This window comes from Microcaecilia unicolor, chromosome 5 (assembly GCF_901765095.1).
Source record: "Microcaecilia unicolor chromosome 5, aMicUni1.1, whole genome shotgun sequence".
Lineage (NCBI taxonomy): Eukaryota > Metazoa > Chordata > Amphibia > Gymnophiona > Siphonopidae > Microcaecilia > Microcaecilia unicolor.
In genome coordinates this window covers 325,714,091-325,739,591 of record NC_044035.1, presented here as the reverse complement: position 1 = coordinate 325,739,591, position 25,501 = coordinate 325,714,091, and the positions used below count along the sequence as shown (strand labels likewise).

Genomic DNA, 25,501 nt, shown 5'->3' with positions numbered 1-25,501 from the left:
AGACACTAACCCTTAAAGCAGGCCTCCCACCCTCTCACACCCCCTCTGATCTCTCTACCAGGACTCACCCAGGGGTTCCCTGGTAGTCTAGTGGAACAGGACAAGAGTAATTCCCCTCCATTCCCACCTCATCTTGCTCTGGGTGTCAAAATACTATCGGACTGCTGGTAACATCTCTTGAGCTGGCATTATACTCACCTCTTTAGGGGCAGGAGTGGCTCCCACCTATGCCTGTTCCAATCTCAAAATGGTTGCAGTGACCTCCCACAGAATGTCGCGGCAGCCATTTTAATTGCAAAACCAGCATAGGCAGGAGTGACTGGAGATTGGTCTTGCCTCGGAGGCTCCTAGACCACCAGGGTTTTTAAGGTAGGCCCTAGGAAGGCCTACATGTGGGGGAGGGGGCAGCTATAAAAAAAATTTTTTTTAATGCAGCCATGAAAAAGGTACCAGTACGGTGTATCGGCACATACCTACTCAAAAAAAAGCCCTGGTTACTTCAGCTCTATGGTTGGCATAACTGCCGGCACATAAGTGTTAGGCACACTAGAGTTCTATAATGTAATCCAGGTGCCCAGATGCTATTATAGAATAGGTTTTTATGATGTGACATTAAGGTGCCCCCAAAGAGGCTGGTGGTGGCACCTGTAAACTACCTAATTACTGAGGCATGAGCTTTCAAGGACCAGATGTGTTCCATTTGATTGACTTGTATTTTATATTCATTGAAATTTGGTAGTAGTGGTAGGAGTCGGTGGATCTTTGCTTGGCACTAATAACAATCTCGCTGTACTATCTTCATTCTAATTGGTTGCATGATTCTTTTACAGGTAAATAGAATAACCTAGGAAACTGATCAGCTGACGTAGAAGTCTTTCAGTTTAAATATACACATTTTGTTCTGTTTTGAAAGGTGCCTACAGGTACCAGAAATCTCGGAAACCATTGAAAAAGTTACAAAAGCAAATTATCCTCCCCTTTCGAATTCAGAAGACTGTTTGTACCTAAACGTTTATACACCTGCACAGCGCAACAAGAAATCACAATTACCAGTAAGTACGTCTAGTGGACTATTTTTTGTTCTTTGTTCATTAATGCATAAACATGAAGCAAAGAGTATGGAGGTGATTTTAGAAAATTCATGCATGAAAAAGTCATTGAGGCCAATTCAAAGCAATTTAAGTGGGCAGGAGCCTCTCCTGCCCACTTAAATTGCTTCTCGCCGCCTAATTAGGGATATTCAGAGGCACTTAACCGGTCAGTTAAGCCGTTGCATATCCCCAGAGACCACCCAAACAAATTGGGCAGGTCAAGGGCAGTGCTGGGGGTGGCATTGAGGAGGAGTGCCAGGTTATAAGTACATAAGTATTGCCATACTGGGACAGACCAAAGGTCCATCTAGCCCAGCATCCTGTTTCCAACAGTGGCCAATGCAGGCCACAAATACCTGGCAAGATCCCAAAAAAGTACAATACATTTTATGCTGCTTATCCCAGAAATAACAGTGGATTTTCCTTGAGTCCATTTTGATAATGGTCTATGGACTTTTCCTTTAGGAAGCTGTCCAACCCTTTTTTAAACCCTGCTAAGCTAACCGCCTTTACCACATTCTCTGGCAATGAATTCCAGAGTTTAATTATATGTTGACTGAAGAATTTCTCAAATTTGTTATCTGAGTGCCGGCAATATTCAGTGCTAGCACCCACATAGCTAAGCAGGTGCCAGCTCTGAATAATCGGGCTGGCACCTGCATAATTTGATTTTTTTTTTTTTTTTTTGGGGGGGGGGGGGGTTCTTTAAAAAAACAAAAGGGCCCCCTGCAAGACTCCCTGCCCCCCCCCCAGGCTTACCTATATCCCTGGTGGGGTCATTGAGGATGGAAGCACAGTTGCCTCGCTCCTGCTCCTTGTGGCATGCCTCTAAAATGGCTGCCACAACCTCTAGTGGCAGCTTGTGTGGGCCACAGCAGCCATTTTAGAGAGGCACCGCAAGGAACAGGAGCAAGGGGGCTGTGTTCCTGCTCCCAATAACCCAGCTGGACCACCAGGGATACAAGAGAGCGTGAGGGGAAGGCCTACCTGCATGCTTGGGGGGTGGGGGTCTTCCGGGGAGTCTTGATGCAGACTGGGGGAGAGAAGGAGGGAAAGAGGAGACACAGGCGGGGGGGGGGGGGCAAGACGTGGCTCAAGGGGGTTTTTTTTTAACAAAAAAACAAAAGGTTATGCGGGGCCTGGGCCACAACTCTTATGCAAACAAAACTGAAATAGAAACCCCAAAAAGCTAAACTAAGCAGTGAAATACTGGACAATGGTTTAGGTCTGGGCAATCCAAGACTTGAAATTGCCTCTTAACAATTCTGTAATAGATTTGCTTAAACGTTTAGGGTTGTTCTCTTAAGTACATAAATACTGCCATACTGGGAAAGACCAAAGGTCCATCAAGCCCAGCATCCTGTTTCCAACAGTGGCTAATCCAGGTCACAAATACCTGGAAAAGTACAAAACATTCTATACTGCTTATCCCAGAAATAGTGGATTTTTCCCCAAGTCCATTTAATAATGGTCTATGGATATTTCCTTTAGGAAGCCGTCCAAACCTTTTTTTTTTTTTTTTTAACTCTGCTAAGCTAACCACCTTTACCACATTCTCTGGCAATGAATTCCAGAGTTTAACTACATGTTGAGTGAAGAAGAATTTTCTCCGATTAGTTTTAAATTTACTACATTGTAGCTTCATCGCATGCCCCCTTGTCCTAGTATTTTTGGAAAGCGTAAACAGATGCTTCACATCTACCCGTTGAACTCCACTTATTATTTTATAGACCTCTATCATATCTCCCTTCAGCCACCTTTTCTCCAAGCTGAAGAGCCCTAGCTGCTTTAGCCTTTCCTCATAGGGAAGTTGTCCCATCCCCTTTATCATTTTTGTTGCCTTTCTCTGCACCTTTTCTAATTCCACTATATCTTTTTTGAGATGCAGTGACCAGAATTGCACACAGTATTTGAGGTGCAGTCGCACCATGGAGCGATAGAAAGGCATTATAACATCCTCATTTTTGTTTTCCATTCCTTTCCTAATACCTAACTTTCGATTTACTTTCTTAGCTGCAGAAGGTTTCAACGTATCAATGACACGACACCTAGATCCCTTTTCTGGTATGTGACTCCTAAAGTGGAACCTTGCATGATGTAGCTATAATTCAGGTTCCTCTTTCCCACATGCATCACTTTGCACTTGCTCATATTAAACGTCATCTGCCATTTTGATGCCCAGTCTTGTAAGGTCCTCTTGTAATTTTTCACAATCCTCCCACGATTTAACGACTTTGAATAACTTTGTGTCATCAGCAAATTTAATTACCTCATTAGTTACTCCCATCTCTAGGTCATTTATAAATATGTTAAAAAGCAGCGGTCCCAGCACAGACCCCTGGGGAACCCCACTAAGTACCCTTCTCCATTGAGAATACTGACCATTTAACCCTACTCTCTGTTTTCTCTCTTTTAACCAGTTTTTAATCCCTAATAGAATACCTCCTGTCACATGACTCCCCAATTTCCTCTGGAGTCTTTCATGAGGTACTTTGTCAAACGCCTTCTGAAAATCCAGATACACAATATCAACCAGCTCGCCTTTTTCTTGTTTCATGCTCAACTTCTGCTCCGCTTCAGTTCATGGATGTAAGGTCTTTCCTCTAGAATTTTTTTATATAAAGTACAAGACTGGTTTTATTATTGATGGTAAACTAATCAAGTCATGATGAGCAAAGCAGCCCCACACACATCATTTCACCATTACAATGCTTACAATACAAGATGAGGTTCTTATTTGGAAGGCAGTGTTTGGTTTTTACCAAGCAAAATGTTAGCTCAATTTTGAGCTCGTATGTCTAATGAACATTATTGCAGAAGTCTTGTGGTTCATCCAGAGCCTCTTTGGTGAACCAGTCAGCAATAGTATTTTTGAGACTAGTGGTATCTTCCAACTCTCCTCTCATCAGTGCCAATCCCATCCAGTTTCATTCAGTGGTTGATGCATGAATCCTCTCAGCTATAGCAAGAGAGGCCTGCAGAACTTTAGTTGTGTTTGGGTGGTTCTTGGAGTAGCAGCTCCTGGGAAGAGTCACTTTGGTTTTCAACTCCATTTGTAGCCTGCCAGTATATGGGCAGAACCATAGATGTTTGGAGATGGTCTTGTGCACAGGTATTGACAGGGTTACATCAACTTTTTATAGTATGTCCTCAGATACTACTTTTGATCATGGCATGATGAGTTCCCTCTAGCTCACAATCTTTTGGACCTTTATATAGTACAGGGTGGCCAAGTTCAGTCATGAACATTTATTCTGCAGGGTAGTTTACTTGTTACACAATTATTTAAGCACCCAATTCTAATTAGCTAGTTAATTGTGCTAATGAAACTAGTGGTTCATTTACTATTTTCCCACACTAATTCTGAATTAGGCTTTGTTCCTTTTTTATATGTTATGGTCTCGGGGCTATATGTAAAATTATACTTTTCAAAAGGCTACTTTGAGGAGGTTTTTTTTTTTTGTTCAATCAATGTGCATTAATTAAGTCTATGTAGTGCATGACAAGAATAAATAGACCTTCTCCTAAAATGGTTCTCATCCTAGTCCTTAAGGACATAATCTAGCTTTCAGTTTTACAGTCCTTGCAGAAATGTTGCCACAACACCAAGCTTGACTGTCAGTTAAACCAGAGTATAGAACATTACTGTGAAGACTAACTCTTGAACCACAAATCTTCTTTAATGTAAAATCAAACGAAGGAAATAATTTACAGTTCTGAATTGTTGAACAAAAGTGCCCTGCAGATTGTAGTCTTCATCCTATAACCCACTCTCTCAACCAACCTACCCAGGCCTCCTTCTCCTCTTTTCCTGCTATCACCGAAGAGGAAACCGCCCATCTCCTCTCCTCCTCGAAATCCACCACCTGTTCCTCAGACCCCATCCCCACCAACTTACTTAACACTATCACCCCCACCATCTGTCATATCCTCAACCTCTCTCTCTCCACTGCAACTGTCCCAGACACCTTCAAGCATGCTGTGGTCACACCACTCCTCAAAAAACCATCACTTGACCCTACCCTTCCTCTCCAAGATACTTGAACGCGCCATTCACAGCCGCTGCATTGATTTCCTCTCCTCTCATGCCATCCTCGATCCGCTTCAATCCGGCTTTCGCCCCCTACACTCGACAGAAACAGCACTATCTAAAGTCTGCAATGACCTGTCCCTCGCCAAATCCAAAGGTCACTACTCAATCCTCATCCTCCTCGACCTATCCGCCGCTTTTGACACTGTCAATCACAACCTACTTCTTGACACACTGTCCTCCTTTGGGTTCCAGGGCTCTGTCCTCTCCTGGTTCTCCTCTTATCTCTCCCATCGTACCTTCAGAGTACACTCTCATGGTTCATTCTCCTCCCCTATCCCGCTCTCTGTTGGAGTTCCCCAGGGATCTGTCCTTGGGCCCCTTCTTTTTTCAATCTACACCTCTTCCTTAGGCTCCCCGATCTCTTCTCGTGGTTTCCACTATCATCTTTATGCTGCCGACACCCAGCTTTATCTCTCCACACCAGAAATCGCTGCGGAAACCCAGGCCAAAGTACTGGCCTGCTTATCCGACATTGCTGCCTGGATGTCCAACCGTCACCTGAAACTAAACATGGCCAAGACTGAACGTATTGTGTCCCCACCCAAACCCACTTCTCCTCTCCCTTCACTCTCTATCTCAGATGATAACACCCTCATCGTCCCCGTCTCATCTGCCTGCAACCTTGGTGTCATCTTCGACTCCTCCCTCTCCTTCTCTGCGCATATCCAGCAGATAGCCAAGACCTGTCGCTTCTTCCTCTATAACATTAGCAAAATTCACCCCCTCCTCTCCGAGCACACCACCCGAACTCTCATCCACTCTCTCATTACCTCTCGCCTTGACTACTGCAACCTACTCCTCACCGGCCTCCCTCTTAGCCATCTATCCCCCCTTCAGTCCATCCAGAACTCTGCCGCACGTCTTATCTTCCGCCTTAACCGATATACTCATATCACCCCTCTCCTCAAGTCACTTCACTGGCTTCCGATCAGATACCGCATACAGTTCAAGCTTCTCCTATTCACCTACAAAGGCACTCGATCTGCAGCCCCTCCTTACCTCTCTACTCTCATCTCCCCTTATGTCCCCACCCGTAACCTCCGCTCTCAAGACAAATCCCTCCTTTCAGTACCCTTCTCCACCACCGCCAACTCTAGGCTTCGCCCTTTCTGCCTCGCTTCACCCCACGCTTGGAACAAACTCCCTGAGCCCATACACCGAGCCCCCTCCCTACCCATCTTCAAATCATTGCTCAAAGCCCACCTCTTCAATGTCGCCTTCGGCACCTAATCACTACACCTCTTCTCAGGAAATCTTAACTACCCCAACTTGACATTTCGTCCTTTAGATTGTAAGCTCTTCTGAGCAGGGACTGTCCTTATTTGTTAATTTGTACAGCGCTGCGTAACCCTAGTAGCGCTCTAGAAATGTTAAGAAGTAGTAGTAGTCTGTTGTCAACTAGCTCACTCTGTATGCGAGAGAAGCCAGGAGATCTCAGCACCAAGCTGAGCAAGTAGATGTTGTAAATACTATTCAAATGGTGAAAATTTGATATTTCAAAAGGTGTTTTTTTTTTTTTTTTTTTTTTGAAAGGCTCATGCAGCAAGATAGTGTTAGATACAGTTCATAGAAAAAGCATGCATGCAGATTCCCTCACAGCTACAACCCAGCATCCACAGGGACAAGAACCAGCCAATAGGAAATGTCCCATAAGCAGGGTTGCTAGATTGAAAAATGTTTCCCTGCCCAAAACCGCACAAAGGCAAACCCCGCCTCTAACATCATTGACCCGCCTCTGATGTAATTAACCCCCGCCTCAGACATCATTAACCCTGCCTCCATGGGGATTCTATTGGACCAATACAAGCCTCACCGGAAAAGCGCCCAAACCCGCAACGCGTCTGAGAAAAAGCCGCCCAATTTCCCGCAGTCCGTAGCCATCAAAAATGTCCCACAAACTAATTGGGCGAGAACCTCCCACTTGGCAACACTGCCCATAAAGCACAGGGACATGTGCTCAGGAAGAGCCTATCACACAGCACTGCAGGAAAACTAAGATTTGTAGTTCAAAGGCACTTCTTGCCTTTCTTTCTTAAGGGTACAAGCACCGCAAATTGTTTATTTCGGACTGTATTGCCAACAATGTCCAACATCTACTATAATAAAACGCATCTCCAACGTTCTGAAGCTGACTCCGTGGCTTCAGTGAAGGGTTCGTAATGGTGTCACATCTCTCTGCCCCGCCCTCACGTTAACACGTGATGATGTCGAGGGCGGAACAGTGACAGTGAAGGGATCGCTGCAGAGTTGCCAGGCAATGGTACACGACGACACATGAAGGACCTATCAGAGGGAAGTGTATGGTAAGAAGGGAGGAGCGCCAGGAAGGATCACTGCACAGTTGCCAGCAGGGGCGTATCTGCGTGGGGCCACAGGGGCCTGGGCCCCCGCAGATTTCGCCCTGGACCTCCCTACCACAGACCCTCTCCACCTCCCCCTCCCTCCCGCCCGCCCACCACCAACCCGTCGCCGATCTTTGCTGGCGGGGGACCCCAAGCCCCCGCCAGCCGAAGTCCTCTCTTCCATGCAGGATGCAAGTTTCAACGCTTCCTGTTCTTCTGAGTCTGACGTCCTGCAGGTACAACGTGCAGAACGTCAGACTCAGAATTTGGAATTCAGTCTGACGTCCTGCGCGTTGTACGTGCAGGACGTCAGACTCAGAAGAACAGGAAGCGTTGCAACTTGCAGCGGCGCAGCCTGCATGGAAGAGAGGATCTCGGCTGGCGGGGGGTTGGGGTCCCCCGCCAGCAAAGGTAAGTGACAGCAGCGGGGGAGGGTGTCATTGGTGGCGAGGGGGGGGTCCGGAAATGGCAGGGGGGGGGCTAAAATGTGCCCCCTCCCTCTGGCTCTGGCCCCCCCTACCGCCCGAGTCCAGATACGCCCCTGGTTGCCAGGCAATGGTATGCGACGTCAGACGCATGAGGGACCTATCAGAGGGAAGTGTATGGTAAGAAGGGAGGAGCGTCAGGAGAAGGGGTCATTTTCTGTGCAGCACGCAGGAGAGGAACATCGCTGGAACGAGAAGAACATTGTTCCTATGTGTTGAAAGTTTGGCAAAGGTATGAGGAACTTATTCCTATGAAAGTCTAAAAACAAACAAACAAAAAAAGACCGGAGGATCTACATTAAGGGGACTTCTATTGTCCATATTTGATGTTATGTGTTCTTTTGTTGCTGGTGTGGATATCTGGGATAACAGACGGAGGGGTTATGTTGTGTGGCTTCAGGGTTTTTTCCTGCCTGCTGCCGGTACTGAAGAGCGGCGGAGGGGGTATAGCGCTCTCTGTCACAAACACACTCTCACATTCACACTCTCTCTCTCTCACACACAGTCACTCTCATACACACTCCGACAAAAACCTTGCTAGCGCCCGTTTCATATGTGTCAGAAACGGGCCTGATTTACTAGTATACATATAAACTGGCAACCTGCCTCCATGCAAATGGGGTCAGAACATTCAGGATATCCAGTGACTAGACATGAGACTTATTGCATGTAAATCTACCTCCTGCATATTTGTGGCTACCCTGAAAGCCAGACTGGCTGGGTGTGTCCAAAAGAGGCAAAAAAAGATGATTGAGAACTACAACCGGAATTCCTACTTATAATCCAGATATTACTCAATTGGTGTGGACTTTTTGGATCAGTTTTGTAATCCCAGCAAAGTGATCCAAAGACATTGGAATGTAATGAGCCAGATTTAGTCCCTGATTTTCCACACTGTGTTAATGTTCCTGTTGAGATCCAATATACCTTCCAAGTTTAATCAATTTTGATATACCGCCCATTGACAAAATGTCTGAGCAGTTTACTTATATCAATAAGATAAATTCAAGAGAAGTAGAGTGCAGAAAGGAAACAGAAGTTATAATCTTAATTGAAAAAAAACCCAGCAAGAGGAAAGAGTATTAGCCACATGTATCCAGTCTAGCTGAGTGTGAATCCCAAAACACCTCAGGAGGCAGCAGTAATCAAACTATGGAATTCATTGCCAAAGAATGTGGTAAAAGCAGTTAGCTTAGCAGGGTTTAAAAAAGGTTTGGCTAGCTTCCTGAAAAGTCCATAAACCATTATTAAAATGGACTTGGGGAAAATCCACCGCTTATTTCTGGAATAAGCAGCATAGAATCCATTGTACTTTTTTGGGATCTTGCCAGGTACTTGCAACCTGGATTGGCCACTGTTAGAAATAGGATGCTGGGCTTGATGGACCTTCAGTCAGTCCCAGTATGACAACACTTATGTAGTTATGAGTGAAAGAAGAAAAATGTTCACGTTCAAAAATCCAGCAGCGTACCAAGGGCGGGGCGATGGGGGCGGTCCGCCCCGGGTGCACGCTACTGGGGGGGGTGCCACGCGCCTGTCGGCTCCGCTGGTTCCCTGCTCCCTCTGCCCCGGAGCAGGTTACTTCCTGTTCCGGAGCAGGGAGCCAGCGGAGCCGAGAGCTGCGCGGCTGGTCCCCGCAGGTAAAGATGCACCCGGTGGGGGGGCTGATGTGCCGGGGGGGGGGGTGTCGTGCTACATCCGGGGGGGGGGGGGGGTGCGCATCAGTGATTCACCCCGGGTGGCAGCCGACCTAGGATCGTCACTGCAAAAATCACAAATCCTTTTTGTTCTTTTTGCCCTCTTCTAAATAAGGAGGATAAGTTTAAAAAATCTGGGATAAATGTTCAACTGGCAGCGGTCAATGAATTGTTCACCACCACCAGCTTAATGCCCAGATATTCAATGCCGGGTCATGTCCAGGCACTGGCACTGAATAGCCAGGTATGTGGATGGATGGCACTTAACTGGTTAAGTGCCAATATTCAGTCTTAACTGGTTAAGTTAAACCACACAAAGATAAGACTGCTTTTTATACAGTCCTATTTGGCTGGTTAAAGTTGACAAGTGCCAATATTCATCATTAACTAAACTGGTTAAGCACTGACTCCACCCCAACTCCGCAACTGAACTTCCCTTGATAGTTTGTATCCAGCATATTCTGTTTGGTGCTACGTGATCAGTGAGTTGACAACACATATACAAGTAGGACTCTTCGTTTTGCATTCATTACTTGGTGTATTTATTGACCCCTGATGCAGACGCTTTTTAGCGTTGAAACACGGCCTGTGTCGGGTCGTTATCTCTGATATAATAAAGACTGTTGGACTCACGTCTCCAGTGGTGAATCGTCTATTAGTCTCTACTTTTGCCTTCTGTGCTTCCCATGAAATAGCCAGTTTCATTTTCACCAGCAGCTCTATCCCTTTAATGTCAGTGGATTGCTCCATACAGATGATTTTAGCCAGGTAGGAGCCTCTTCTGCCTGGTTATATCACTTTGAATATTGACCTCTCTGTAGATTTTGAACCAATTCTTGGAATGGAAAGCCATTCCCTTTGGAAACTGCCCTGGAAAAGGCATCTGTGGAGATTTGTACCTGATCTTATTTTGGATATATTTTCCATGATAGGTTTTTAACCTCTTTCTGATCTTTTTTTTTTTCCCCCCCCCCAAAAGACTGCTTCATAATCCATGACTTCTACTTCCTAGTATCAACCATTATCCTTGCCTTTAAATGTTTTTAGTCTCATGCATTACACCAATGGTCTCTAACGTTTCTCATACCTCACACTATCTGCATTTGTCTTCCCTAGAATGTGCACTGAACCCAGGAAAGGGGATACTTAGCAGTATACAAGAAGTGAATATTTTTGAAAATGCAAAATATTGTACATGATTACCTCCCACCCCCAGAGTTGTCTCCCCCACAAACAAACATACATACATACATTAGTGTTCCCATGTATACATACAGCTAGGGAAAGGATGGGCGATTTTCAGATAGCCTGTTTAGCCAGGTAAATGGTTTTTCAAAATTGCCTTCAGATTTATTTCAGCAAGGAAAGACTGAGAATGAGTTTACGATCAAAATACCTTTTCCATCTGAATTACATCTACTGTATCTAGGTAATGGTGTGGATCCATGGAGGAGCTTTTCTGGGTGGTGCTGGATCCGTATACGATGGGTCTGCATTATCTGCCTATGAAAATGTGGTGATGGTGTCAATTCAGTACAGATTAGGGGTCCTGGGACTCTTCAGGTAAGACAGTTTATATTCTACTTTGCAAAATTTTTATTTGTATGCATTTGACATTCTGCCTTTTCCTGGGCTAAGGTACAGGGTGGAAGACATAAAGGGCAGTCACTTTAGAAGTCCCATTTGTGATTTGAATGTGTATAAACCCAACACTTAAGTGTATATATCACATGCATGTCTAAATCCTGATGTTAGAAAGCTGGGAGATACACATCTACATGGCAAATACATGCATATAGCAAAGGGATGTGGTCTAGGTTTGTTTTGGATAGGACTAGGGAAGTGCTAATAGATACACGTGTATTCCCTATTTCAGAAGGGGAATGCACTTTCATGTCCACCAAAGTCAATTTCAGAAATTTCTCTTGCTCCCAGGGTCATCTAGATTATAGAAAGGTGCTCTACTGGAGAGATTCTATGGAGTTGCCCCCTTAATTCCCCAGTGCTTTTTGTACCCCCTCCCCCCCCCCCAAGTGATACTAGCAATGATGTTGGGCACTGTGAGAGCTCTGGGAAGCTTACATGTGTGTGCTGAAACCACCAACGTGGAGGACCGGGTGATCCTTACGAAACTGCCACAGCCAGAAAAGGATGGGTCTTTCAATACTGGATACTAAACACTGGTACGCTGGTTAGTTCTCAAAAGCAATGTTTGCTGAGCAAACAGCAAGGACCCAACCCTTGATGTAGCCTCTTATGATGAAGCATGGTCCTGTGCCAGGTCCTATCTGTTTGTTGCTGAAATACCATCATACATGCGTATGTGCCAGGATATAGATGTGTAGGTTGCTGTGTTGACCCTGTTGACAATTGGGCCAGATTCAGATGGCACTGAAATGTGGGCGCCATAAAAAATCCGCATTAAGTGTGATTCTATGAAAGGCACTTGCCCTTTATAGATCGTGCTTAGCTCGGATTCCTGTGCCCAACTTTGGGTGCAAGGATTTACTCCAACTGAAACCTGATGTAAATCATGGTGCGTGCGGATTCCCCAAATTCACATCTTGGAGAGAATGCCCCTGACCCACCAAAGCCCTTCCTATGGTCATGCCCCCTTTTTGGGTTGTATACTATGGGTTTTGGGAGCGCAGTGTTACAGAATAGTGCGCAGAAATCTCAATTCATGCCAATAATTGATCACTAACAATTACTACTTCACTTAACTGTCAACAGAGTGAAGACCTCGGGAACCTCAACCTCCAGGTTAAGTGAAGTAGTAATTGAAAGTAATGGTAGAATTAAGAAATGAAGCATGACATTTCTAATTAAGGGATGTTTATAAAAAAAAAAAAAGTTACACACAAACATACACTAAAGGATCAATGACTATGTGCACTTGAGTTCAGCATTCTGGATGTTGGAATTCTGAAGATCCTTCACAATAGGCTAAACTCCACTAAATATTTATTTGTGCCTGGGATGGGTTTTGAAGACATTGACTTTTGTTAATCCCCCCCCCCCCCCACTGCTTTTAAGTAATTGTGCCCAGCTCTGTGATTTATCAATTGATCACCAGCACTCAATTATTGGCATCAGTTGAGATGTCCATGCATTTCAATTGATCACCTTATATAGAATCTGGGGGTTTATACACTGACAAATGCAGAAAAGGTGCTGCTGCTGCCGCCCTTTTACAAAGCCCAATGTGGGCTTACTGCACACTAATCTGGAGCTACCGCCATCACCAGCGGTAGCGGCAGCCCCAGTGTGTGCCATTTCCCACTCTAGGGAAATTGGGCCATTTTTTAGCACGGCACTAACCTTGTGCTAATCTTACTGCATGACCACATGGTGTGTGTTTTTTGTTTTGTTTTCCTCTGGCCTTTTTTTACCCACTGCCAGCAGTGGCGTACCAAGGGCGTAGCAGTGGAGGTGGTCTGCCCCGGGTACACGCAGCAGTTTGGGTGCAGGGAGCAGCCGCACAGCTGGCTCCGCTGGTTTCCTGCTCCCTTTGCTGTTCCTGTTCCGGGGCAGAGGAAGTGGGGAAGCAGCAGAGCCAACGGCAGCAGAGCTGCTCCCAACACCCCAGCAGGTAGGAAAAATGCACCTGTGGGGGGGGGGGGGGGCTTGGAGGTGATGCGCCAGGGAAGGATGGTGATGTGCTGCACCTGGGGGGGGGGGGCGGACTGTGCTGTACCCCGGGGGGTGGGGGAGTGTGCAGTGGCAATCCGCACCAGGTGGCAGCTGACCATAGAACAACACTGCACTGTGGTAAAAAGGAGCCCGGCGCACAGTAAAAATGGTCCCTGCCGCTAGCGCAGGGTCTTTTTACCGCAGCTTCATAGAAAGGCCTCTTAGCCAGCACATACTTTTCTGGGCTTTTTCAGATGTCGAAAAATAGAGGAGGTACTTATAACTTGAGACCTTAATCTTCTCTGGGGCTCCTCCGTTACTAAGATCACAGTCTTAGTAACGGAGGAGCCCCAGAGAAGATTAAGGTCTCAAGTTATAAGTACCTCCTCTATTTTTCGACATCTGAAAAAGCCCAGAAAAGTAGCGTGTAAATATATTTCTGATGTTTTGAGCAGAAGGCAAGTTAAGAATACCAGGAGGTTTTTCCGATGATGAAGAAGCCCTAGCCCTTTACCCGCCTTGTCAGTGGGATTAAGGCGCTTCTAGAGGTTTTTCCTCCTTATATACTCATATACAGTGGTGGAAATAAGTATTTGATCCCTTGCTGATTTTGTAAGTGTGCCCACTGACAAAGACATGAGCAGCCCATAATTGAAGGGTAGGTTATTGGTAACAGTGAGAGATAGCACATCACAAATTAAATCCGGAAAATCACATTGTGGAAAGTATATGAATTTATTTGCATTCTGCAGAGGGAAATAAGTATTCAATCCCTCTGGCAAACAAGACCTAATACTTGGTGGCAAAACCAGCAAGGGATCAAATACTTATTTCCACCACTGTATTTGCTTACTAGATTACTTGTTTCCAAGCACTCCCCCTGAATGTCCAGCATCTGCATCTGTACTCAACACCACCACCACCTGTGTCCAGTAGCTCCCCATTTCCATTCTCCACCACACACTAATATCTCCCCTCAAGGTTCAGGATCCCACCTTCTCTAACCCACTCCCCCATGTCCATTCTCCCTCTTTCTTTCTGTGCCCAGCATCCACCTTCCTTCCCCCAGTGTCTATCATCTTTCCTATTACCTCCCACCACTATGTTCAGCCCCCCCCCCCCCAGCTTTCAGCATCTCTTTACTCTCCTTGTTCATCATTTCCATTCTCCTTCCCTGTCCATTTTCTTAACTACCCCATCCCCTCACAAAGCATTCCACCTCTCCCCTAGCCCCAGATATCCAGCCTCTTCCCCTTTCCTAATCTGTTACTGCTCAATAAAATGAACGTCCATGCAGTGTGGAGGTTTGAGCACAGTCCCATGCTGAGGCCCATTGTTGCCTGTCTTCTTCAGTGCAGACTTTTTTTTCCAGAAGGGTTAGGATGCTGCAGGGCATAAGTGTTGCTCTGTACCTAAAAATGTTCTATGCATGCCGGAGCCATGCCACCAGTCCAATTCTGCCACTCCAGGTGGATTCCTACTTTGTCCAGTAGCAGGGCTGACCCTGAAAGGGTGGAGTGAGTGCTTAGTTTGGTGAATGTGGTAAGATTGATGCTCTGTATGGTGACCAAAGGCTTCTTGCAGTGGTGACCTAGCAGCATCTTTTTCCTTGAGTAACTGTGGAAAGATTACTGTTTCACCCACAAAGTGTTGCTGCCCCTAGTCTCCAGTTCCTTTTAATAACATATAGTAAGAACAGGAAAGGCATGTTTTCCAGCACTCACCTGCCCTCGCTCAACCTTGGCAGACTCACAGCCCTAGGTTTTCACCCTTGAATGTCTGGGCTCACTTAATGCATTTCAAGGTGCCAAGTCTGAGCGTATCAGTTGAGGCTACACTGTGCAAAGTTAGTTTCCTTTCCTCTGGTGAGTGAAGGCTGTGTGATGCATCTGTGACCAGTCCTGCATTGGTAGAGAGATAATACTTTTCCTACATTTCCTTGTTTTACTTTATCCTCTACCATGTAAAATGCTTTCTTTTACTATGTAAGCCGCACTGGACCTGCTGTATGTGGGAAAGAGTGGGGTACAAATGTAATAAATAAATTATTCTGTTTTTAGGCATGTTTCAGGGACAAGTGGTTTTATAGGTCAAAATAAAAATAATTTTTTTTTAATGCAGATCTCTTTTGTTTAAACATAACTAAATGGGCTATAAGACCCTAATGGTGTGTTAGGTTCTGCCCAGTGTAATATTTATGGCATAGTAAGGTTCTGAGTGTGTTTTTGCACAAAGTTGTGCATAGTGTTTTGCAGTTGAGCGATTGTGGTTAGTATATGCTTTGAGCAACCATTAAATTCTTTGACAGATGATACATATCTAATATCTAAATTTAATAAAAGGTATTAATTGTGACTTTTATTTTTATTTATTTATTTTTTCTGTGTGTTATCAGACAATTATGGATTTAAGCTCCGCCCCTTTAGCCTCCCCAAACAGTTGGGCCACCGACCGCCTATGATTGAGTGCTAAGATAAGAAAAAGAGGAAGCATAGACAGTCTTATATTTGAGGCCACTAAGAGCTGGATAGTGGAGACTGAGATACGTGCGAGCTGACTTGCGGGAGTTCCTGGGCGGCAAGTTAATGAGAGTGTCCAAGTAAGCAGGAGCATCTCCATAGATGATTTTGTGCACCAATACGCAGATCTTGAAAACGATACGGTCCTTCACAGGAAGCCAATGCAACCTCTCACGTAATGGGCTTGAACTTTCAAATCTCGATTTGCCGAAGATGAGTCGAGCTGCTGTGTTCTGAGCAGTTTGCAATTTCTTTAGTAGCGTGGATGTGCATCCCCCATAAGTACTGTTGCAGTAATTGAGACGACTTATAACTAGGGACTGAACTAGGTAGCGGAATACCCCAATAAATAGTAACATGTATAAAAGCCTCATTCAAAAGAGCATTTTCCTCCTTGTTCTGCTTACAGCACTGGGGATGAAAATGCCAGTGGCAACTGGGGGCTTCTGGATCTACTTTCAGCTTTACATTGGGTTCAAGACAACATTGAAGATTTTGGAGGTGATCCACATTCTGTGACTGCATTTGGAGAATCTGCAGGTGGAATAAGTGTCTCTACCCTGGTAAGTTTTTTTTTTACAAAGATACTTCCAAGAATTGATATGTAAAACTCCATAAGTCAGTGTTAGTCTGTGGCTCTTCGACATTACAAAATGGTTTGAATTGCATAGAATAAAATATCAAAAATTACAAAATCTGCTTAGAGCAATAAAATTAGAAACTATTATATATGTTTGCTCAAACAACTTGATATTGCTTGTGCATATAGTAAAGATCACTTATGTGTACCAAAATAGGCCACATAAGCCAAGGGTACCAACTCTGTGGACACACATCACAGGCCAACCACCACCTCCGAAAAACCTGCAGAGTGAAACAAACTCTATATCTAGAGAAAAAAACAGTCTGCAGTAAAAAAAAAACGGAGGATATACTTGTGACAAATCATATATCCAAATGCCCAAGCAATGTGCTGATAAGCATCTTAATTATACTAGCGGAAGAGTAATTGTATATAGTCAGAACTATACTAACGGAAGAGTATTAGTCCAAAAAATTATAACATTGATATTTAGAAAGATTCACCAAAAAAAAAAAAAAACAGAAGTACTTAGCTTCATCCAAAGAAAAAAACATAACACGCTTTCCACAGGCCACTCCTGGAATGGTGAATCTTCAAATATATGAAGAAATGTTTATATCGTAAAATCAATAGCCTCTCCCGACATCAGATCTAAAGATTTTCTCAAAGTATAGTCAAAACCCGTCTCTCTCGACAGTCAGAGAATTCCCTCTGTTTCGCTACTTCATCAGGAGAGGATATGCATGACACTCATCTTCCTTACTGCATTTTGGACTAATACTCTTCCGTTGGTATAGTTCTGACTATATACAATTACTCTTCCGCTAGTATAATTAAGATGCTTATCAGCACATTGCTTGGGCATTTGGATATATGATTTGTCACAAGTATATCCTCCGTTTTTTTACTGCAGACTGTTTATTTCTCTAGATATAGAGTTGTTTCACTCTGCAGGTTTATGACATCAAGCTCATTTTCGAAAGAGGAAGCCCATCTTTCGACACAAATCAGAAGATGGGCGTCCTTCTCACAGGGTCATCCAAATCGGTATAATCAAACTGATTTTGGACGTCCCCAACTGCTTTCCATCGCAGGGATGGCCAAAGTTCAAGGGGGTATATCGGAGGCGTAGCAAAGGAGGGACTTGGGCGTGCCTAACACATGGACGTCCTTGACCCATAATGGGGGGGAAAAAAAGGGCGTCCCTGATGAGCACTTGGACGACTTTACCTAGTCCTGTTTTTCTTATGACCAAGGCATAAAAAGGTGGCCAAAATGACCAGATGACCACCAGAGAGAATCGGGGATGACCTTTCCTTACTCCCCCAGTGGTCACTAACCCCCTCCCACCCTCAAACATCTTTAAAAATATTTTTTGCCAGCCTCAGATGTCATACTCAGCTCCGGACCAGGCCCATCCCCCTCCCTACCTGTTACACTTGTGGAGGAAACAGCGAGCCCACCAGAAACCCACTGTACCCACATCTAGGTGCCCTCCTTCATCCGTAAGGGTTATGGTAGTGGTATACAGTTGTTGGTAGTGGGTTTTGGGGGGCTCAGCATACAAAGTAAGGGAGCTATGTACCTGGGATCTTTTTCTGAAATCCACTACAGTGCCCCCTGGGGTGCCTGGTTGGTGCCCTGGCATGTCAGGGGGACCAGTGCACTACAAATGCTGGCTCCTCCCACGACCAAAGGGCTTGTATTTGGTTGTTTCTGAGATGGATGTCCTTGGTTTCCATTATCACCGAAAATCAAACAACCAAGTCTAGGGATGACCATCTCTAAGGATGACCAAAATTTCAAGATTTGGGTGTCCCCAATCATATTATCAAAACGAAAGATGGACGTTCATCTTGTTTCGATAATACGGGTTTCCCCGCCCCTCCCTTGGGACGTTTTGCAAGGATGTCCTCAACAAAACTGGGGCGTCCCTTTCAATTATGCCCCTCCACGTGACTATTGTTACCCGCCTTGGATAAAAGCAGGATCTAAATTTAACAAGTAAATAAATAAATGTGTTGGACCCTGGTGGTTTTCAAAAGAGCTCTGACTTGCTGCCAGTCTGTTAGAAATTACTGAAGCAGAAGCCCCCTCTACCCCCACCCCCTTCAAATCACAATTCTGGGCAGTCTGCCCACTTCATCTAACCCAAGGTATGTCTGTTACCAGAGGATAATACGCCATTCAGAACCTCTTTTGTTTTATTCATTGAGTCTTACAGACCAGAGAAATCACAAATCTCTTATTTGTGTGCACATTGTTGTTATCATTTTATTTTCATTTATAAAGTGCCAAGGCAAGGAATAAGCTAATAAAATAGAATTCAAATATCATTTCAAGCATAAACTAAAGGGGCCCTTTTAACTAAAATCTGATAAAATCTAGGCTTAACGTGGTAACAGAATTTTACCACATGCAAAGCCTGGATTTAACATGGCACTTGGGGGTTTTAAAACCTATATTTTTATAGGTCATGTGTTATTGTACCTGCCTAGAGCTCGCACGTGAGCACTGTTTTGGGAGGTGCTAAGCAAAATCCTCCAGACTCTATATAGTGCGACTAGAGATGTATGTGCAAATCTAGGTGTATTTTGATTTGCGCATGCAACTCAATTGGTTAACAAGCCAATCAGTACTAATTGGCACTAATTAGAATTACTTGCTAAGCATAGTCTATAATGTAGTCCGCATAAATTCTACCATATGCATCCCAAAAGGGGGCGTGGCTGTGGGAGGAGCATGGCAAGTCATGGGCATTCCTAAAATCTATAGAATAACCCACTCTGCACCTAAAGTTAGGCATGTACATTTACATCAGGTTTTCATTGGCATAATTTGTTGGGCCTAAATTCTAGTTGCGTGGATAGGCTTAGGCGTATTTTGTAAACTGCACCTTACCTTAGGCCCAGTTTATAGGCTATGCCTAAATGTGTTTTCGATTGGCACTGATTTTTTTTTAATTTTTTTAGGTGCCATAATTTGAACCTAGCCCAGTACAGTACCTGGATAATGCAGGAACACCCACTCCCCCACCACTGACATGCCCCCTCCAAAAAAATATTTAAAAAAATTAACAAGCAGGTTAGCATGCACAAACGGGCAGAAACTGCAAAATGTTCTAACTCATTTCTGCAATAACTTGTTTGCGTGTGCTAGCTGTGTGTTACGGGCTTAAAACTGTCTAGTTAAAGGGCCCCTAAAACATTTATCGTAGATCAAGGGTTCCCAATCCAGTCCTCGGGACATACCCTGCCACAATGAATATGCATGAGATAAATTTGCATATACTACCTCCATTTTATGCAATTGTTATACACATTCACTATGCATGACTGGTTGGGTGTCCTGAAAACTGGGTTAGGAACAATTGCCTTTCATTAAACAATTAATCATTACAATTTAACCGAGTTGCAAATTTTTCTATACTCCTTTATACAGTTAATTGGAAAAGAGGGTTCTTTTAATCCAACAAGGAACTTTATAGTAAAACAAATATGAATTCAATTGTCTAGCTGTTCTTCTTATATCCTGATACTTTCAAATCCTAATTGTGAGAAGCTGTGATGTTAATAATCCTCAGTGTGTTTTGTCTAGCGAAAAAGGTGCTGGTTCTCAAATGCCAGGCCACCCTTTAGGGGTGGGATGGTCATTGAGTGACACACCTCATAATAGCCAGGCCCCCTGCAACCAGTCACAGAATGTATGATACGGCAGAATTGGTGTGTATAGGGTTACCATATGTCCGGATTTACCCGGACATGTCCTCTTTTTGAGGACATGTCTGGACGGGTTTTGCCAGTCTGCCCGTTTGTCTGGATTTCTGGACAAACGGGCGGGTGGCGGGCCTATCCTAGCCTCCCCTTCCCTTACTTACTATCTACTGCCCTAGTGGTCTAGTGACCTCTTCGGGGCAAGAAAAAGCCCCCTCTTTCCTGCCTGGAGCGCTGCCCTTGCCCTGCATCCTGTTGCTGTGACGGTCTCGGGATTCAAAATGGCCACCGAGTTGAAGTCTTGTGAGGCCGCTTCAACTCTCGGCGTCCTCTTTTTGAGAGGGCAAAATATGGTAACCCTAGGTGTGTAGGGCCTGAGCTCTTTCATTAAAACTTGGGGACCATGTGTCAATTTTAACAGACAATGAAAAAGGTGCCGGTACTCCGTACCCCCAAGCACCCCCTCAAAAAAAGCCTTGGTAATCCTGATAATGTTTGCCACAGGGACATCTAGAATTTTCCTCCCACTGAAACTGTCCATCTGCTTCAATGAAAACATGTAACAGCAGTGCACAGTACATGACTTAAACATTATGGGGCCCTTTTACTAAGCTACAGCAAAAAGTGACCTCGATAGGATTTTCCTGCATGCTAAAGTCCTAAAATGGCCAATTTTTTCTATTAATGGCAATGCACTAATAATGCATGTAGCCATGTGAGTACTTACTGTCACCCACTGTGTAGACGGTAAGTGCTCCCACTGTAATCCTGCACTAACCAGCTAGCACGCAGTAATGTAGCTACACTGAGAGGGTCTTTTACTAAGGTGCACTCACGTTTTTGGCACGCGCTAAAATTGTGGGCATGCTAAACGTTAGACGCCGACGCAGTCCTATGGCCGTCTCTAACATTTAGCGCCCACAATTTTAGCATGCTCTAAAATAAGCGTGCCTTAGTAAGATGCCCTAAATGATTAGTACAGGAACGCCACCTCCAAAAAAAACAAAAATTGAAAAATACTTTAGAATGTGGATTAGCATGCACTAAAATAACAATTACCACAGGACACCTGGGTGCATCTCACAGTATGCCATTTTAAGTTGCCCCTGTGAAATAGTTTTTGGTCAGTTGCCCAATAAGGCATCTCTGTATGTTTCTTGCATGAACTTTTTGTAAGTGTGGTTTGTGCTTTGTTTAATGTTTAGTTTTCATTTTTATTGATTAGTGGGAGGTATTAGTATATCAAAGAGTGTTGGTTCCTGTGCATTGTGCTCATTTGAGGATGACTCCGTGTATGATAGTATAAAGGTAGGCCCTGAGACCAGTTGATCCTGAACAGGGGCGTAGCCAGACTTCGGCGGGAGGAGGTCCAGAGCTCGAAGTGAGGGGCACATTTTAGCCTCCCCCCTGGTGCCGCCAACCCCCCCCCCCCCCCCTCCTGCCACTAACCCGCCGTCGCCAACCTTTGCTGGCAGGGGAACCCAACCCCCGCCAGCCGAGCCGAGGTCTTCTTCTTCCCAATCCCGCACAAGGCTTCATTCTAGTCTGACGTCCTGCATGTTCTACCTTTGCTGGTGGGGGACCCCAACCCCCGCCAGCCGAGCCGAGGTCCTCTTCTTCCCAATCCCGCGCAAGACTTCGTTCTAGTCTGATGTCGGACGTCAGACTAGAACGAAGCCTTGTGCGGGATTGGGAAGAAGAGGACCTCGGCTCGGCTGGCGGGGGTTGGGGTCCCCCGCCAGCAAAGGTAGGCGATGGCGGGTTAGCAGCGGGAGGGGGGCGAGAGGGTCACCGGCAGGGGGGTCCAGGGGCAAATCTACGGGGGCCCAGGCCCCCTGTGGCCCCATACTGGCTATGCCACTGATCCTGAACTATGAACACCATATTTTCCAGTTATTAAACTCATTGTAACCTTTAATTGTGTTCCAGATGCTGTCTCCCTTATCTAAGGGTTTGTTTCAGAAAGCCATTTCTGAGAGTGGAGCTGCATTCATTCCTGGTTTCATCGTCTCTGATCCTGAACTGATAGCTCAGGTTGCACAGGTAAGATTTTTTTCTGGAGTTTGTGGGCCCTTTTTACTAAGCCACATAAGTGTCTATGTGCGTCGGTGTGCCAAAATGGAGTGACCACCCAACTACCACGTGACTCTTGCGGTAATTTCATTTTTGGTACACATCTGATACACACATCTGAAATTTTTTTTTAATTTTTGGGTGTGCATAACAGGCATGCGCCAAGTGGCATTTGACACGTGTAGGTCATTACGGCCCAGATTCTTTACCTCTAGGTCAATGAGTGGCAGTAAGGTCGCGGATCCAAAATGAACGTGCAGCAATTTTGATTTTTGCTGCAAGTCCATTTTTGGCAAACAAAAAGGCCTTTTTTTTTTTTTTACAGGTGCACTAAAAAAATGGATCGGCATGCGCCCAAAACCCGCGCCTACACTACCACAAGCCATTTTTCAGCGTGTCTTTTGTAAAATAACCCAGTTATTTCTTGTCCTTTATATAGTCTTCTACCTCCCATGACCTTACCCTTAGATTTTGATTTTCCACTTCCATGGGAACCTTGTACAGGTGATTTACATAATGCTCATGCTGGTCAAGATGAAAAGGAGCCTATTGCAAGACTTGACTGCTTGTCAGTGGCGTACCAAGGGTGGGGCGGTGGGGGCGGTCCGCCCCAGGTGTCAACAGGTGGGGGGTGCTCTGCTGGCGAGTCCCTATCAGCTCCATCCACCCGGCAGCTGTGTGGTGCGGCGCCTTGCTCGACTCTGCACTGCTGTAAAAGAAGAAAATTGCCTTGTCGGCCCTTCCCTCACTCTGCCCCGCCCTTGAGGAAATAAGATTGTTACATCAAAGGGCGGGACACAGTGAGGGAAGGGCCGGCGATGTTCTTCTTTTACAGCAGGGCAAAGTCGCGCGAGGCGCGGGGTGGACGGAGCTGGTAGACAGGTGGGGACTGGGTCGGGTCGGGGGGGGGGGGGGGTGCTGTGTTGCCCTACAGCCGGGGGGGGGGGGGGGGGTTGTGTGCAGCAGCGATCCACCCCAGGTAGCAGTGAACCACAGAACGCCACTGCTGCTTGTACACCAGCACAGTCTCCTCTTCCTTAAGGCCCCCTAAATCATTACCTCCGTGCATATCAGCAGCCCTGTGGACAGGAAAACTGCTGTGAAATTCTTGCACAGATCAAGCCATTTGACCAAGTGTTCACAGGTTCCTAATCTATCTCTCTCTGTTTGCGAAGGCTGATATCTATTCAGTTTTTACTGAATCAAAACATAGTTAATTCTAGTTCTTAAGCCCATCTACAAATTTTTAAAAATATACATAGGAAGAAAGCAGCCAAGCTTTATTAGCCTAGTTCTCCATAGGGAAACTGGCCTTATAAAAAAAATCATGTCTATGTGCCCACCCCTTCTCCCCTATGAAACTGTTAGCCATTTCATTCATATTTGTTCCACAGATAAGCACCCAATGACCTCTCTCATGCTTTTTATGTATCCTTGATGTTCCTGACACTTAGAAGCTCTTTTACTAAGCTGTATTAAGCAGTCTGCATGAGTTTTATTGTGTATTAGATGTTAGTGTAGATCCATGCTAATAATGCCTTGTGTTCAGTTCTGGTCGCCGTATCTCAAAGATATAGCAGAGTTAGAAAAGGTTCAAAGAGCAACCAAAATGATAAAGGGGGTGGAATTTCTCTCATATGAGGAAAGGCTAAAGAGGTTAGGGGCTTTCAGCTTGGAAAAGAGACGGATGAGGGGAGATATGATTGAGGTCTACAAAATCCTGAGTGGTGTAGAATGAGTAGAAGTAAATCAAGTTTGTTTTTTACTCAACCAAAGGGACAAAGACTAGGGGACACTCGAAGTTACATGGAAATACTTTCAAAACAAATGAGGAAATATTTTTTCACTCAACGAATATCTAAGCTCAAACTCTTCGCCGGAGGATATAGTAACAGCGGTTAGCGTATCTGGGTTTAAAAAAGGTTTGGACAAATTCCTGGAGGAAAAGTCCATAGTCTGCTACTGAGACAGACATGGGGAAGCAACTGCTTGCCCCCCGGTATTGGTAGCATGGAATGTTGCCACTAATTGGGTTTCTGTCATGTGACCTGCTTTGGCCACTGTTTGGAAAACAGGATACTGGGCTAGATGGACCACTGGTCTGACCCAGTACGGCTACTCTTATGTTCTTATGTAAAGCCCAGCATGTTACAACAGTCAGTGTGATAAAAGCCCCACACTAGCTGTTTATGCAGGCAGGAACCGTGCATGAGCATGATAGGGGTGGAAAAGTAGGGTGGCCAGAAGTGAAAGCCAGTGCGTGGATTAATATGCTCTAGCTGTCACAGCTAGCACTGAGGTAATCCCCTTGTTTTCTTACTCCTGTTACACTCATCTATCTATATGTTCCATCTTTGCTTATACTCTAGGCTGTCTATGAAAATGTTTTACTAGGTATTGTGCTGACATTGTGTAATGTACCATACCTGTTTGAATATTTTTACTGCTGTAATTGTCTATGGCTTATGTTTGACTTATTCTTGCTGTACACCGCCTTGAGTGTATGGCCCCATTGTCAGCAGTCCAGTAACATGGACACAGACATGCTGTGTGGAACACCTCCTTCCCAACATACTAACTTATTCTGATCCACCTCAATGTAACCCTCCTACCCCCCCCCCCCATGTTGCTCCCCTTGTCTGGATCACTCCCCCCTCACTTCTGATCCAGCTCAATTTAACCCTCCTACCCCCCCATGTTGCCCTCCTTATCTGATCACTCCCCCCTCACTTCTTCTGATCCACCTCAATGTAACCCTCTTGCCCCCCCCCCCCCCCATGTTGCTCCCCTTGTCTGGATCACTCCCCCCCTCACTTCTTCTGATCCAGCTCAATGTAACCCTCCTAGTCCACCCCATATCACTACCCCCACACCCAATACTCCCTTCCTAAGCCAAAAATCAAGGCTTTTGAGCACAAGCCTCACTCACCATAGAGTCCAACCCTCTCTCCACCCATGCTTTCTTTAATTTACCCCTGAATGCCCCATGCTTTGAATGATCTACTAAAGCTTAGCGCATGCTAACGGTCATTACTGTACATGCACTAAACTTAACGAGCCCTTAACAAGCCATTAACGGGCAAGTAGTAAACCCTGGCATGCACTAAATACTTTTTTCCGACGACGGTAGCAGCTAACGAAAACGGAATGCAGATGAGCAAATCATGTAGAAACCCTATTGTAATGAGATGCACTAACCTTTTTCGATTGCCTTAATGCTGGGAAACGGTGGAAAATGTAACGAGAGGTCTGTACCTCTCGTTGGGGCTGTG

General features: G+C 45.1%; 1 protein-coding gene across 1 annotated transcript in view; it reads left to right on the top strand.

Annotated features, from left to right (window-relative positions):
- Positions 1-25,501, top strand: part of LOC115470866 (fatty acyl-CoA hydrolase precursor, medium chain-like) — a 62,489-nt gene that overhangs the window by 14,566 nt on the left and 22,422 nt on the right. The window contains exons 4-7 of the mRNA XM_030204459.1: positions 914-1,052; positions 11,138-11,271; positions 16,270-16,423; positions 22,086-22,199. Coding sequence (XP_030060319.1) covers positions 914-1,052; positions 11,138-11,271; positions 16,270-16,423; positions 22,086-22,199 — 541 coding nt within the window. The remainder of the gene's footprint in view (positions 1-913; positions 1,053-11,137; positions 11,272-16,269; positions 16,424-22,085; positions 22,200-25,501) is intronic.